Below are 16,946 nucleotides of genomic sequence, written 5' to 3' on the forward strand. Positions count from 1 at the left end.
TCCTACAAAATGACGACAAATGAGACCATCATAGCTGAATCAAATGCCCCCACAAGAATGTAGTCAACCACAGACTTGGCGTTTATTCCCCACACAGCGGCAGGGGACACACCTTCGTCCACCACACTACCCGTCTCGACTGGTGAAATAGACTGCTCCAACTAATTGATTGGACACAATCACCAACTTCAATTGGAAAGTCAATATCATCGACATCCCATCCCTCATCATCCAATAGTGTCTTCTCAACGTCACTCTCTTCTAGACATGGCCAAATGACCAGTTACTGTCAAAATCCAAATTCGCGTCATTCCCCCAAGCAGACACATCCCCCACGACCTCTTCTGGCTCATCACATTTAAGAAGGGCGTCTCCAATCACTGACGTCGATGCATATTGTGGCCAATTGGAAGTAAGAGTTATCAAGGGAGGAGAGGGGAGAATTAGAGGGGGTGAATCATCCACGGGAGGCACTTTCTCTATCAACTGAGACACCTCTGTCAATCCATTTCGTCCCATTGACGTTAAGCCCTCGATCTGATTTCCCGTGAACAAGAGATTTCGTCCCATTGACGCTGGACAGATTGAGACTTGGGCAGCTTCGAGCCAAACTGAGGCTCTCACAGACCACAGGCGGCAGAGTAATCGTCAGACAATTTCCGTTCGGGGAGGTTTCCTTTTTCTTTACACCATCTTGCAATCTTATCAATATGACCAAGAGTTATTTTCCATGATATTGATTTGCTCATGGAAAGATCTATAAGTAAAATATCATCTTCATAAATGACCATCTCCATGTTAGGATGATCCACTTTGGGAATGTCACACATCTTATAATTAAATAAAAGTGGATTGATGACAGATCCCTGTGGAACTCCTCTCATAAGAGAAATTTTCCTCGACAATTGGTTTTCGACGCGTATGAATTTTTCTCTTCCCGAGAGGAAACTCTTCATCCAAAGTAAGGCTGTCTTTTCATAATTATTTTAACGTGGATCATTTTTTATAGCGCGGTGTCAGTGTTATGACATTTTCGCTCGGTTTCATTCTTCGCTCGCGAATTGTTACTTTGACAAATAAAAAATATTTTTATTTAAAACTATTATTTCCCACAATTTCCCACAAATCAGATTTTTTGTGGAGACACAACTGTTTTTTATCCAGAAGTAAATTTAAAGCTAGTCTCAAAAAATCATTTCTTTTATTTGTTCAAAAAAACACAAGGAAAATTAAATTATAACGATTTTAGACCAACAAAATAAATTATTTTCCTTTGTTGAGATTCGGGATACCTCTTAAGATTAGTATTGACATATTTGAATTGCAAACATCGAATATGTTGAGGTTTTGGGTATTCATCGAGACTGACAGAGCTCGGAGATGTCCTACCATTCCACCACAAGATATGCATCTCCGGGGATGATCATTATAGTAAAAGAACGATCCCTGTTTGAAAAGAGGTTTAGTGCTTTTTAGAATTTGAATCTCAAGGATATCAAAGGTAGATTATATAGTCGAGCATAACACTGATTTCTGTTAATTGTTGTAAAAGTCTTTCTAAAGAATATAATAAATAAAAACAAACTTATCATTGGATCTTTTTTACGCGATCCAGAAAGAGTTAGAGGTACTATCGCAAGGGATATCCCCATGCGTCACCTACATAGTTTGGCATTTAATGAAAAAGGAAAATAATTTATTTTAAGAAGCGTTTTTCATTATTTTTTATCAGTATAGTCTCAATACTTAGACCATGTAAAAATGATAATGTCACAAGTTTATAAATTTGAAATGAATCAATTATTGTCATAAAATTAAATTTTAATTCATCCATGTTAATTCTTTGATTGAGAGGACGAGCTAATAGACAGGCAGTTTCCGCGCAATATCGCGAGCGAAATTCGCTGAAAAATAAATAAATTAGAGTGTAATTAAGCGCTTTAATCAAACATTGACACAGGGTATGGCAAAACTGGTGGATAAAGAAAGAACTAAAAATTGGAAACAATTTTCAGACAAAGTAAGCTTTTTCCTATAATACGACACTTCACTTGGCTATCAATGAGATCCCCTTCAAAAAGTTTGGGGGTATTTCTGGAATTAACACGATGATAAGTTTTTTGATTTTTAGCAATTACCTTTCTCTTGATTGATGCACTTATTTAATCCCATTCCTCTGTGAAATTGGGAGGAATGTGGCACAAAGAAAATCTTAGGGTCATACCATAAGAAAACCGACAGACCTCCACTATTTTCTTATAGCGGTAAGGTTTTTGCAATCAAGAACGACGTGCGTTACTGTATGTCGTCCGTCATGGCCAGGGGTCAGCAACTTTTTTGTGGCAAAGAGCCACTTTTTACTTAAACAGCAATTAAGCATGATTAAAGAGCCACCATATTAAAAATATTTTGTAAAGAAAACATGAAAGAAAATTTAAACATAGAAAGTATAAAATAATTAATGCGACGACTGTCCTTGTATCTCATTTGACAGTGGTATTAACTCGGGATTTTTAATTTTACCCAAGAATTAAAACTTTCTTCAGTTAGCTGACTCCTCAATTTTGATTTTATTGAATTCATTTCTGATAATGACTTTACGCAATTATATGTTGATTCGTTATAATTCCAAATGAGAATTTTTTTAATCGATAAAATGACTCAGGAAGGCTATTCCATGCATCAAATATTAACAAATCTTGTCTTTATATTTTGTGTTTCTTAACGATTATTTTTATTTAATTCTTACTTCAATTATTGAAGAATATTTGTTCTTTTCTAATTCTTATAATTCGGTGTAGTTGATTAACTTTTGAGCCCATAATTCCTTACTCTTTAATTCCAGTAATATTATCTTACAATCAGAAATTTTTATTTCAAATGGTGCAAAATTTAGATCTTCTGTTTTAGCAATAAGAGGAGAAATAACGAACAATAAGGTAGATTTTTCTTTTCAAAATCATGCAATCTGCTTCAATTTTTTTATTTAATTCTGACCTGTTCTGAAATGATTTGTTTATCAATAAAAGAGTTTCTTTAATATAGGAAAACTCGCGTAGAAAAGTGGAGGAACACCAGAAAGCTTGGATCTATACTTGGCGACTCAGGAGATATTACATGTCGGAAAATCTTACTTAGCCAAAATAGCACTCAAAAAATTACAATCGATTTTATTAAGAACGTGCATTAACTAACTAACTTTCTCTTGATTTTGTTAATTTTACAATTAACTTTTACATTCTCAAATCTCAATTTATTTAATTTATACAAATTTAGATTGAGATGTTCAGCGTTACTTCACTCTGATATTGATAATTGCGAAAAATGTAATTCAATGCGGCACATGGTCGAAAACAATTTCCGCTTCCAACCTCGGTATTTAATTGACGTCGAGCATAGAAAGAGACCCAAGCGATCGTAATCTTTACAATTGCTTTATTAAAACTAAACTTGAGTTACATCAAAACATTATTTTAACAAAGTAATATGGATTTATTTAATGAACATCCGCAACAATCCATTTGACGACATAAACTAAGGAATATGTCTTTGTCAAGGAAATTAATGATCACTCTGATTAGTAATTAAGGATAATTTAATAATTCTGGTGGCGTACACAGATCTCACAATCTCCCTAATTCTTAATTTACTATCCTCCACTGTGAGTATTACATTTTGACATCAGACAAGTCAAATTCGAATATAAATTTTATTATTTGAATAAATTATTAAATAATTGTACGACTCGGAAAGCAGCACAGATGGGTGGCCTTCACAAATTCTCTACGAAGACATGACCAATGCATTCATCCTTCTCCCCCTGTCGAAGAGGACGACTGGAACATCCCCTCAATCCACCTCACCAACATCACCCTTCAATCACACCCAGTCGGACTCCTCCGTCTGTCCATCAACCCTATTTCCGCTACCGTGGAAGGGACGAGTGATACCCCTCCACTTGCAGAGGACACTGTCCTTCTCCCCCACAAAGACACTCCTCTACGTTAAAGAAATATTCGGCCTTGTTGAAAAGCCCTCCTATGTGGTCGGTCTGTGTGAGGAAGCTCTCGATCTGATTTCCCGTGGAATAGTTCTCAACAACACACAAGTGTTCTGTGTCCCCCAAGACCCCACACTCACTCAATTTGTCTTCAATGTCGACTCCCTTAAACAGTCTCTTCTTGGAGGTCTATTTTAGAACACGTGGTTTTGACGCTTCTTGGATTGGGAACACTTAACCACCTCCAGGTTGTTTTATTTAGTCTTATTTCTAGCACTTGGACTACTCTGACGACGAACAGGAGAAGTGTGCCCGACTCGAGTCTAAACTGGGAGTCAAAAATGAGGAGGCTATACGAATTCGCCAACAAAGGAAACAGAGATTGATCAATCGAAGAAAACCCCCCACTATGGGAATGTGGCCTCCTCCTTGGCGATATCCGCCACGATCTGCCTACCCTTACTATCCTTTCTACCCACCATTTTGATTTACATTATTTTATAAAAGATTAAGACACAGTTGAAATGATCCTACTTTGTCTGATATTTGGAGTATTTCTCTCTCCGTAGGAATAAACTATTAAATCACCTCAGCCTGTATAAAACTCATTTCTAAATAATTTTCCGAAAGACAAAAATACTCAAACACTCATTCCATTTAAGAAGTTGTACGTGGTCTTCCTATAGTCTTGTAAGAAACCAATTCTCTATCTATTATACAAGGTTTTTATTTTTCTTTATTTGTCATTGTAGTCTATGAATACGTTTATGTTATTATTAATTCTACTATTCCCACGAGTAGAAATAGTCTATGAATACGTTTATATTCTATCGACATGTCCACAAAATCTTAGAGAGGATGTTGAAAAAATGGCATAAGCGGAATGCACAAGTTGCGGGGAAAGCGATATGTGTTAATAATAAATTAAGTAAATAAGTCCACAAAATAAATCAAAGGATAACAGTATTAGTAAAACTAACCCATTAAACCAAGAAGAGAGTCAATATGTTTTATTTCCATGCAGTATACCGCAAGTACTGTTTCTCGGATGGCAGAACTATTGTTCTAATAGCAGTAAAGCGGTTTATGGCTTCTTCATCACTCAGAGAAGGAATAATAATACAATCGTCACCTTGCTACAAATATACTAAAGTAATTGTCAACCTTCCAATTAACTGGGGTGGCTAAGGCATGAACATCAGTCATAATGACAGAATCAATCACTCGTAAGAGCTCACTAAAATATTAAAACTACATAAACCTAACATTCCTTCCAGTAGTAGCCGGATAGAGAATACTAAGTCTCATGTTCATATTTTTATCAATCAAATAAACCTAAAGATTAGTAAAACCAAGTAAAAATAATTTAATATACCGCACGTGCCGGGAGAGTATTATTATCTGGGCCAATTTCTCGAGGGTCCAGCATCCCCAACTGGGTGACAATTTTTCTTTTGGAATCGTCTATTATAGGAAATGGCAAACTCTCTGTTGTTATATTTCCATGTAGAAGAATGTCCTAATTATTTGCAGTGGAATTTGAATGTACTTTAATCCATTCTCGGTGGCTCTCCACGGTATCACAGGACAGGCCAATTAGTTTGACATTTCTTTGTTCAAATTGAATTGACCTTTTTGCTAGTTCAGCCAATTCGGTCGTACAGACCGGAGTAAAATCTCGTGGATGTGAGAAAAATAAACACCAACTATATTTATGTATAAAAGTATTACCTTGATCCAATAAAACTGTAAAGATCAAAATCACCCATTGTGGTCTGCAGTTGAAAATTTGGGAACTTGTCGGACAGACGTAGCATTAATAAATTTAACTATTTGTTCTAAATAAAAATTGTCACATTTTAAATATAAAAAAATTATTTCGAATATTTAACAATTTAAAAAAATGCTTCAGTTTATAAAAGTATTGAGCCTTTGGACTAAACAATGGGCAGTATTCCACATTTTCCCTTTTTTCCCATATAAATTATAAAGCAATGATATATCAAAAACTAAGGTTTACACGATTCCTTCTGAGAAGGAGAAGGAAATGTTAAAATTGAGGGTGTTATTCAAAAAATTATAATTATTATAAAATCAAATAAATTAATATTTTATAACGTGGTTTTTTTTGGTTTTATAACATCTTTCATACCAATGATAGTTTACAGTAATGATGGCATACGTTTCAATTGAGTTTATTAAGTTACTGATTAATATCAGTTAGTTATCGATATAAAACTACATTTTTAACCTATGATGACTAACGATGGTCTACTTATGATAATGATGACCTGTAATATGACTGAGGCTATATTGAGTTAGAGCACTTTTTAAGTAATTTAATTAATCTGTTTATGTTTCCAATGGTATTATATTTACTTAAGCAACTTTGAGCGACTTTGAGCTGACCCCCAGGCTCTTTATAAATTCGTGAATAACTTACTTCCTGAATCATACCTAATAAATCTATTTATTAAAAAAAAATTCAATTGTATATATGCTCCTCTTATCTACAACTAAATTCATTTTGGATGACCTGATCGGATAACCATCTTCCCTGTTAAGTGTGGAAAGTCCTTTGTGTGTGACGCGACATCCCTAGACAACTACGCCCCTACTTTTCTAAATTTCTAATCAGTGAGTTCTGGGTAGGTTTCTACTGTCGTGTAAAATATGTATCTTTTAATAGTGGCATTGGCAAGTCTCCACTTGTAGTTTTGTCAGAAATTGGGGAATGGATCTTTATTAAGGCGAGACCAGCTGGTTATTCCGAGGAATTTTATTTGCCATCTACCAAAACACTTTTAAGCAATCTTTTATCTTCTAATTAATATAACCGATAATTTCTATTTTTAAGTTTATTGATATGTAAAACGTATCAAATAACTAATTTATTAATTAGCCTTATAAAGACAAGTGTATATCCTAATTTATTTGGCATAAATGAAACTACAATCAGGAATAAATAAGCGGAATGTCATTAAAGAACATTACTGGAGCAGTTTTGAGTAAATCATGTGCATGTAGATAGCAACTCGAAGCCTTCTCATAATCACCGGTCGATTCGAGGACCTTTCCAAGTAATCCCCTATTAAGTACTGCTAAAATAATGAAAACCAGGATCTATGCTCAAAAGGATCCACCTTAATGGCCTCCCTAAGATAGTTTTCTGATTCTGAAAAAAGTTCAATTTCATAATATGGCAAACCCTAAAATTAAAAAAATATATAACCAGTTCATAAAGAATGTCAAAATTCCTTGGATCAACTGCGCTCAACGTTAGAAACCACTCGAGAGCCAAATCGTTCATTTTTGTAGCACGCAAAAATTTAACTTTCTTTAAAATATTTTTATCGCTAATTTACCATAATTTGTAGATTTAAAGAGTTTGGAGATATATTATGTGCTTCAATTAAACATAGCTTCACATCTTCGAGCTTATCCAGTCCAAGAAAAATTTCAGCTTCAATTTTAAAAAACAATTTACCAGTTCGTAACCAAATTTTGAATTCGTCAGGATCAGACTTACACCATTCTCTGTTATTGCAATAACAATTCGCCACATTTAAAAAATCGTCCAAATTTAAATCGAGGTTTGTTTCTTTGCATGTGTTTCCATTTTCTTGTTCTGTAACAAATTCCGACTTTCCCGGACTATTTTTCTCAAATTCAGAAAAGTTACATTTTGGTCAACATTTTACCACACGTTTGCAAAGCCGAACTAAAATCACCCAACTCGGACTCGATGCAACTCTTGATCAGGAAAAAGCTTAAATAAACGTCAAATTGAGTTCTACTTTGATGAGGACGGATATTGCATTAAAGAACTCTCCACACATTGGATGGCTGCTCCATAGTCTTTAGAAGCAGTAAAGAGCAACACCAAAAGAGTCAAAGTAGTCTCTTTATGCCAATTAAGTCTGATAGCTAATTTGCAATAATGAAGAGCTCTATCAATCCTCCTTTCTAGGGCGTAGTAAAGTGACAGGTGAAATGCAGGAAGATAGTCACGTGGGTCAGCTTCATAAGACCTAGAGGAAATCAGAATACCGGATTTGTACCTGTTCAAAAAATCTAACGCAGCGGATAGGTGAGTAGAAGATTGAGAAAAAATTTCCTGTCTTCTGGAAATCAGAACGTGATAGAGACCACAATAAAGTAAGGCACGAGAATGAAAAGGAGAAGAACCGTCACACAGATCTAATAGTTGTTTAGTATAATCCTCAAGTTTTTGGTCAATCGGCTATATTTATGTATTGAAATTATTTACCAATGGACAATGTGGGTCAAAATGTATACAAATAATGTGTGTAAGAGTATCGATGTCTCCGGGGACAAGAGAATTACAAACTTTGAGAAAATGATAACATTGTTTGTACTAATCAATAAAAAATAAATGTTTACTTTTTTTTCTTGGGCCAGTGTAAATGCAAATTGCCGTAAGGGATAAAAATCCACGAGACAGTATTTAAGAATGTCCCACAATGCCTGAAATAAACTGAGAACAAAAAACTGAATTGAGTCTACAGGGAGACGATAACTGCCCGAACAGTAGACAATAATAATTCGCCAATTTGACAGTTTTGGGGGATATTTCAATCTGGGAATCGGCAAGCTGTAAATTTAGACAAAAATATGTTCACCAGTAATGGTTTCATTAATTTTTGATAGACGCTTATCAAATAGCAAAGTTCCTCTTCCCGATTTAAATCAAGGAGACTAAAAACCTGTAATAAAAGCATAAATACGTGGATTGGGATAGATTTGTGTCCCCCAACTCAGAAATAGACTCGGAAACAGATTCGTAGTTATCAGATGTGGTCTCATGAAATAAAAAATCAAAGTATCGTTCAATTATACTCTGTTATGTTAATTCATCCAACTTTACCTTGTAAAAATTGGTCGATTTCTCAATGTTGTCTACAACTAGCAAATCTCTGAAAGCTCTTATGGCTTGTTTGGAACAGAGGGACTTGGAAGCGATTAACAAAACGCATCCAGGAGAGGGTGGGACAAGCGAGATAACTTTACTCACGTTATTTTGCGGTGTGCTTATTAATAATAATAAGGAAGCAAACAAAAATCAATTCTTAAAATTAGTGTAAACGCACTTTGCACGTTTTTGTTGTGGTGCACTTTTTCTGTTTATTTGCTATTCAATTATCTGTTGTTTCTATCTAATATTTCTGATCTATCTAATCCTTTCCTATCCATCTAATCTTTCTTTGTCTATTTTTTTCTATCCATTATTCGTTCTGTTCTCATTCCTCCATATGGTGGTCTCTCATCCCACTCTTAATCCCGTTTCTTCCTGCTCAATCTGCAACATGGTTAACAAAAGAAAGAACGGCCGTCCCTGCTCATCGTGTTATCTGTTCTTTCATCTTTCTTATGTCTCCCTTTCCCGCCGCACTTTGGAACGTATTCCATCTTGGGTCTGTCCCGCCTGTCTTTCCGGCACCCCATCATTTTCATCCCCCATCAGCCACTGCCACTCTCGGCTCATCAAACAAACGTCGGCCACTTTGATGTTCCGGATCTTCCTGAGCAAATGATTAAAACAGAGAGATAACAAGGAAAGGACAGCAATTATTAATTTCCGTGACTTTCGTTGAACGGAAGTCTACAAAATAATCAGACAATATTGGAATGTATTAGACGTTGTTGACAATCAAACGAGTCTGCCAACCCAACACTCCCAACATTGCTCAGGAAAGAAAGGACATGTTCTACCACTCAGTGAATACATTTCGACAACCAGAAATGCCGATTTGTGTGGTTTCGATTGTTTTTTGGTGGCTGCGAAGAGAGCACTTCAAACTGCTGATTAAATTAAGCGAATCGGCGTGTTGGACAGTCAGACCCTCCAAACGAAAGTCGAGTTGTGCATTTTCACAGCTTGTAGGTCAAGTCGAGACCGTTCTTTGTGGTCCTCGACTGAACAGGAATGTCTACTGGATGTGTGGACGTGCTGGGCTAGTAGACTGCACATGTCCCGGGCTTTGTTGACTCTGGGAATTATCACTCGACCCGACCTATCCTCCATTCTTTCAAATTGCTCAGTGTTTATTGACATTTTTGTTTCTAAGGATTCATTTCTGGCCTAAGAAGATGCTTCAAGTGAGAATAACCTTGTAGTCTCTCTTTCAATTGCTCGTTTTGCTTGACGTAGCAGTTTATTTCCATGTCCTATGGCTGATTAAAGTCGATTCGAACTTTGTTGTTCAATTCTAGCAAGGGCTGTTGTCTTTCCTTAGTCAACTTTTCTCCATCCTTTAACAACTTTTCACAAATCTGCTTTATTTTATTGCAGTTCAAATTTTCTTGGAGCATCAAAAGAAACACAACAAAATATTTTGACGGTTAAAAGGCGGCAAAAATCAAACACTTTCTGACATTTTATTGTTTAAAATAAACATATATTTAACAAAACTAAAAAACATATAAACTAAATTAATTAAAAAAGTTTAATTTCGAAAAATAAGGGAGTTGATTACAACTGTAGACTGGGAATGTTAGTAAGCAAATTAAACCAGAACTGGGGAATGGTGAACATATTTTCCCATTTCCGTGACAGTGGTGGAGTGCATAGGCAGTGCACAGTCCGTCCACCTAAATGAGTAGTTTCCCCCTCAATTTGAATTTCCATCAATTTATCAATTGGACTGACATAAATTGTCCCCGTGGGCACTGAGGATACTGTCCAGGAAAGAGATAAAAGTTGGTCAAGTCAGAGGGAAGGACATATTTGTTGAGTGAGTAAGGACAGTATCACATTCCACTCCTCGATTTGAGTAATGGACACTCCATACCCCCCAGATTTATCATCGACTGTCACGAAGGGGAGTCTGTCTGAGAAAAGTCACGGAAAATGTACTCAGGTAAGTTAGTGCGCTCTCCAGGAGTGATTCACTAGACTGCATGTCGTTCGGTTTTCCCCGACAGGATGTTTTCCATTTTTATTGATTTAGAACATTCTGGAAGGCGACCAACTTCCCTCCATTTCCCAACTCAAGACTGACCCAACATTCGTGGTGGAGGTAATCCACAACCAGCAGTTCCCCATCCTCCACTTGCTGGTCGAGTATGGCTTCACTACGTCTGGTCGGTCTCTGGGTACTCCTTCAGGCATATTCCAGTCTCGGGGGCCACTGCTCTTATTGCTGCGGGCCAGTTCTACGAGATCACTGTTGGCCAAGGACTCGGATCCGAACGAATTCGACTTGCACTACTCCCCTCATGTACGCAGTCAGGGAGAACGACACAGCACTCGTCCGACTACTCCTCCGATATGGAGCCTCCACCACAGTGCCTCCCAAGCCGGAAAAGTCGTCGGAGAGTGGGTGGTCAGTTGTAGTCTCGCCGTGTGTTTGCAAGTGTGGGGCAGTGCAGAAGGGGACACCCATTCACGTATGCCCTCTCTCCATTGATAGGAGGACGCCTATGAGAATCCATCATTCTTAGTATTCGTGAAAAGAACGTCGAGTTGCTTAAATTATTGATGGAGTACAGGCAATACATTCTCCACAGTGTTGTTAATGACTATAGTGCTCTCATTGAGGCAGTCAAGTACCGGTCGGATCAGATCATCGACGTGCTGTTGGAGATGCCTGGTTGTCCACCCAGACTGACTGTGTTTAGATGTGGTCAGTGGAATTAATGATGTCTGTGGGTCTGGCCTAAAGACGGCTCTGTCCATAGCGTGCAAACACGGGCATTCAGACATTGCAGAACGACTTATAGGACTGGAGGCGAATGTGGAGTTGGGTGGACGGACTGCCCTGATGGAAGCATGCCGAGACAGTCACTCTACTGTTGGACAATGGGGCTAATCCTTGTGCCCAGACACACCTATCTACGGTCATGTTTGCTGCGGAAACTGATTCCGTGTTGGTCATGTCCACTTCCATGCAGCGCTTGACTCTCGAGACCGGTATATCTCGTATATTTGTGGCTTAAAGTCTGGCAGGTCAGCACAGGACATACAGGTCGTGCTTTCCCCGATCACCAAGTCCAACTCAGTGCATGTCCTCAGTCTATACCTTCCCAACAAACCACAACTGAGAATAGACGTCAAAGTACAGTTTTGCGAGACAACTGGCATCGACGGCCTCCTGGAAGTATTGGTGAACTGATGTGCAGATGAGAGTGTTGATGTAGTCGTGTCCTCCGCACTGATTCCCGCAAATGAAGCAGCAATCAGTCTCCAACACGATTGGGGACCCGACGTATCAGACATTCCTAAATTGGAGGTCGAATGGCTCCTCTTTCATCATTTGTTGTTTTGTTAAAATCCCTGCCTGTCGCACATGTCGCTATTACTTGGCCAACTTATTTCGATTACTCGCAAGTTAAGTGATTTTGATATTATTCTAATAATTAAACTAAATTGATTTCTGTCTTGGTCGTCTATCTCCAGTCCAGATTCGGAGATATTCGGTTTCCATGTCAGGCATAGAAACAGATAGAAAATTTGTTTTTACCTACTTGCATGCTCTTCATTGTCATCCCAATCACAACCGATTATGTCTTAATCATTTTCTATTTTGAGACAATTCCGTCCCATCAAGACAGGATCTCATTTTTGAACTATTCCCTGTTCAACTAATGTTGATAATTCTCGTCTTTTAGAGATATTCTGTTATTTTCAGTTTTAATTGTCGTGCCTGAGTGCGTTGTGCTTCTTGGTCTTCCTAATTGTGTCGTGTGAAATTATAACTTGTGAGCATTCTGCCACATTTTGTAGTAAGATGGTCAGCTGTTCTCTTTGTTGATTTACAATGATCGAATAACAATTTCAGTCTAGCGTAAATACAGCATTCCTCAGTTAAAAAAAAGCTATTTCCCTGTATTAGTGACCCTCCAGATTCAAATTTACGTCCGTATTTTCTAGACTCTTAATTGTCGGTTTATTTTCATTTACTTCTAGCAGATCTCCTTCTGTTCTTTGGACGCCCATCTCTTTGCATTGCCAATGTTTCAATAGACAAATCGACAATATAGAATTGCTTTGCTAATTGGGGAGTTGTCTTCTTACTTGATTCACGATGATGGTATTCACTGCAGGCACACTCAGGCACTTGAATAGCACAGAATGGGTTGACTTGTCGTTGATTCGTTCTAGTAAAAATTTCTTTGTATTTCTTTGGCAGTTTCGAGGTTTACCCAAAGGAATCCTTAATTCCGAACGACATGTTCTACCATCGTGGATTCACGGCATAATCCAGAATTAGACTTTGGCCACATTCACATTCACATTGTATTGGATATGGCTGTATTCGAGAGGGCTCTGTTGGGGTGATTGGAAATGTTTACACAAACTGTTTTTTGGATTGTCTTAGCATTTGCCTGTGATATTCTCCTCTAGTTGAGATCATATATAAAAACATTAATTTATTGTCGAGAAATTAACTGTGTAATAACAGAAATTAGAGAAATACAAGCATAAGTAAAAACAGGCCAATCTGACACTCTGGAAAGGGAATTGTGAATTGTATCATATAAAGTACGAGGGTTACTTTCCAGCACATTGCTATCCGTTCTTCGAAACAGTCGAAATGTACACCACTCGATTCCTTCATAACTTCCCGCTATAATTCAAATACTTTATTTACAAACACTTTGAACAAATTAATTATCACATATAAAATAAACTCGTCGACACTAATTTGTAATCCTCTGCACAGTGTCAAAAAAATCTTAATAATTATCTCAAAAAAACACGATAGGAAATTTTCAGAATTGTTCATTAATTTTCTTATTTTTGAACAAATTTAACCACTTTTAAATTCATGTTTAAAATTAATATTAAATTTAGTTAATTTCAAATAAAAATATATTTCAGCGTGTTTGTTGTGTTTTGTATTCCTAATTCTCTAGGCCAATAATAACAGCACATGCCTAAATTTTCAGATTTTAATTTTGATCTCCGAATATTAAAAGTGTCAAAATTGGTTGTTGTATTGACAGGGAATAGAAGATCTCGGATGGGCCGAACCATCCCCAATCCAAGAAAAGATAATTTCGGCGATATCGTGTTTTAGCGTCTTAAAATCATAAGGGACCAATTTTGATTAGAAATCGCAAATAAATTAATATTATTATACTATTTTTTAAAAATTATTATAATTAAATTTATATGTACAATACTGTGGCAACCCTAAATTAAAATTTTTTTAAAACTACATTTTTTTTTTAAAACTACATTTTTTTGATTTAAATCAGATTTTTTTGAATTAAATGATCTTTATTTCAAAACGACCCTTTCCACCTGGCTTATCAGAGAACCTCTCTCTTTGTACATAAACACTGAAAAACGGCCACGCAGAACGATCTATCGTAGTTCCTTATGTCCACCGGGATCACTTAACTAGTTTGCATTACGCTTTCTTTCTTTGTGGTCTTCGGGTTAATAAATAAAAAAATATTTCAAAGCGAACTAAAATAAAAAACAAAAACAATGGAAATCGTTTTTATTTATTTAAAAGCTTGTAAATGGAAACAAGTTTGGCTGCTTTTTCGATCCCCAGCCTATTGCGTACATTTGAATGTAGAAATCCGAATGTTGAAAAGATTCTTTCTATTCCACCTGTCGAAGCAACTGCTCCAAGAATTTTTTTGCATAGTGAAATTACTTGTGAAGGTAACTGGTATGAATTCGACTCCCACCAAGCTATAGGTGATACTTTACTCAATAAATTCGGAGCAAACATGTATTGTTTAAATGGATCAGCTTTTGCTCTGAAATTAATCAGAGTCGGAAGTGCATATTCATAATTTTGAGCACAATAACTCAATGCAATGTCAATCTCAACATTTGAAAGAGATTTCCCACTACATGTCGGGTCGATCAATTTGCAAGTAAGTGGAAAGGTGTTAATGCTTGTTTTGCTCGAATTCTCACTTTTCCTAAAATATTCGTACATCCATTGTCAATATATGTCTGTTCAAGTTCTTTCCAAATTTCTACAGCATGACTAATCGTGGTAGAATCATTCTGAATTTTATCTAAAGCGACAGCAATTGGTTTAATAAGCATCAGATATTCTTCAACGCGTCGTTTTAGGGAAATATTTTGGACCTTGGAAAAAATCTCTGTATCAATATCCGTTCTGTGTTCCTCACAAGTTCTCAAAATAATAGACCAATTATCCAGATAAGATTGAAAACAGTCTGATAAAGTGTTCCACCGTACATCAATCGGAAGAACGAGTTTTTTTCCTCCATTAGATTTGTACCATGCAGCTGGAAGATGGACGTTTCGGAAATATTTATTGATTGTTACAATAGTTCCTTTAACGTCCGCTACCTCGACATCCTTCACAAGAAGGTTGAGATAATGTGCCGAGCAACCATAAGTAATTATTTCATTGCCATCTTCCATCATTATCCGTCTCATTTTAGTCATGTTGGCAGCATTATCCGTTACAAGACTGCCGATTTTACATCCAAACCGTTGTTCAGCCAATTGTGCGGAGGCTAAAGCAACAGATTGAAGATATTCCGCAGTGTGGCTATATCCAGAAGTGTCCACAGTGTCAATGAGATAATTTTCCCCATCTGATGTCACAACCGAGACACAAATAACGGGTTCATTATGAATGTTGCTCCACCCGTCCAACATCATAGACACTGTTTTGTCCTGGAGTCTTTGTCGACAGTCTTCATGTATTTGGTCGTACACATGATCAAGTAATGTACCACCAATTTGATGACGAGAGGGTAAACGATACCCAGGAAGAAGCATTTGGACGAATTTGACAAATTCGGGATGTTCTACAGCAGCAAACGGAGTGTTTGTAGAAAATATGTATCTAGCGAGTTGCAGATCCATCAAATCTTTCTTAGATGAAGTCGTCGTAGTTACGAAATTGATTAATGAATGGTCCTTCATCCTTGGAGGAAATTCGCTTTCAGGTCTCGGCATATTTTTAGGGATATCAATATTACTTCGACATAATAAATGATGCTGCCTCATCCGAGATACAAGACCTTGTATGTCCTTCCCACAATTACGACATCTGGCACGGCTTCCGGTCTTTCCAGGAATAATACGTTTATCAAAATAAGCCACAAAGAATCACGCTTTCTTCCAGACATTTAAAAAAATTTAAATGATTTTTTTGATTTTTTTGATTTTTTTTAATGATTTAAATCATTGATTTTATTGTTGATTAAAATCAAATGATTTAAATCTAACAACCCTGATACAAATAATGTGTATAAGAGTATCGATGTCTCCGGGGACAAGAGAATTACAAACTTTAAGAAAATGATAACATTGTTTGTACTAATCAATAAAAAATAAATGTTTACTTTTTTTTCTTGGGCCAGTGTAAATGCAAATTGCCGTAAGGGATAAAAATCCCCGAGACAGTATTTAAGAATGTCCCACAATGCCTGAAATAAACTGAGAACAAATAACTTAATTGAGTCTACAGGAAGACGATAACTGCCCGAACAGTAGACAATAATAATTCACCAACTTGACAGTTTTGGGGGATATTTCAATCTGGGAATCGGCAAGCTGTAAATTTAGACAAAAATATGTTCACCAGTAATGGTTTCATTAATTTTTGATAGACGCTTATCAAATAGCAAAGTTCCTCTTCCCGATTTAAATAAAGGGGACTAAAAACCTGTAATAAAAGCATAAATACGTGGATTGGGATAGATTTGTGTCCCCCAACTCAGAAATAGACTCGGAAACAGATTCGTAGTTATCAAATGTGGTCTCATGAAATAAAAAATCAATGTATCGTTCAATTATACTCTGTTATGTTAATTCATCCAACTTTACCTTGTAAAAATTGGTCAATTTCTCAATGTTGTCAACAACTAGCAAATCTCTGAAAGCTCTTACGGCTTGTTTAGAACAGAGGGCTGAAATCAGCAGACGATCTTGAGAGAACTATCGAGGAACAGAGGGACTTGAAGCGATTAACAA

The 16,946-nt window shown here is 36.6% G+C and overlaps 2 protein-coding genes across 2 annotated transcripts; both read right to left on the bottom strand.

Moving 5' to 3' along the window:
- Nucleotides 1-5,128: 5,128 nt before the first annotated feature.
- Nucleotides 5,129-12,239, bottom strand: LOC118760914 (peroxiredoxin-6-like). The gene is given in 6 exon segments (XM_036498530.1): nucleotides 5,129-5,335; nucleotides 5,376-5,519; nucleotides 5,550-5,746; nucleotides 6,021-6,030; nucleotides 7,366-7,537; nucleotides 12,043-12,239. Coding segments are annotated over 6 exon segments (927 nt in total).
- A 2,610-nt stretch (nucleotides 12,240-14,849) lies between these two features.
- Nucleotides 14,850-15,926, bottom strand: LOC115227096. The gene has a single exon (XM_029798019.1). The coding sequence runs from the start codon at nucleotides 15,924-15,926 to the stop codon at nucleotides 14,850-14,852; it is 1,077 nt and encodes a 358-aa protein (XP_029653879.1).
- Nucleotides 15,927-16,946: the final 1,020 nt, after the last annotated feature.

This window comes from Octopus sinensis, unplaced genomic scaffold (genome assembly GCF_006345805.1).
Source record: "Octopus sinensis unplaced genomic scaffold, ASM634580v1 Contig01712, whole genome shotgun sequence".
Classification (NCBI taxonomy): domain Eukaryota; kingdom Metazoa; phylum Mollusca; class Cephalopoda; order Octopoda; family Octopodidae; genus Octopus; species Octopus sinensis.

What these genes read in the sequence shown, in the direction of transcription:
- LOC115227096 (XM_029798019.1), bottom strand. Translation starts at nt 15,926, where the DNA reads ATGCCGAGACCTGAAAGCGAATTTCCTCCAAGGATGAAGGACCATTCA.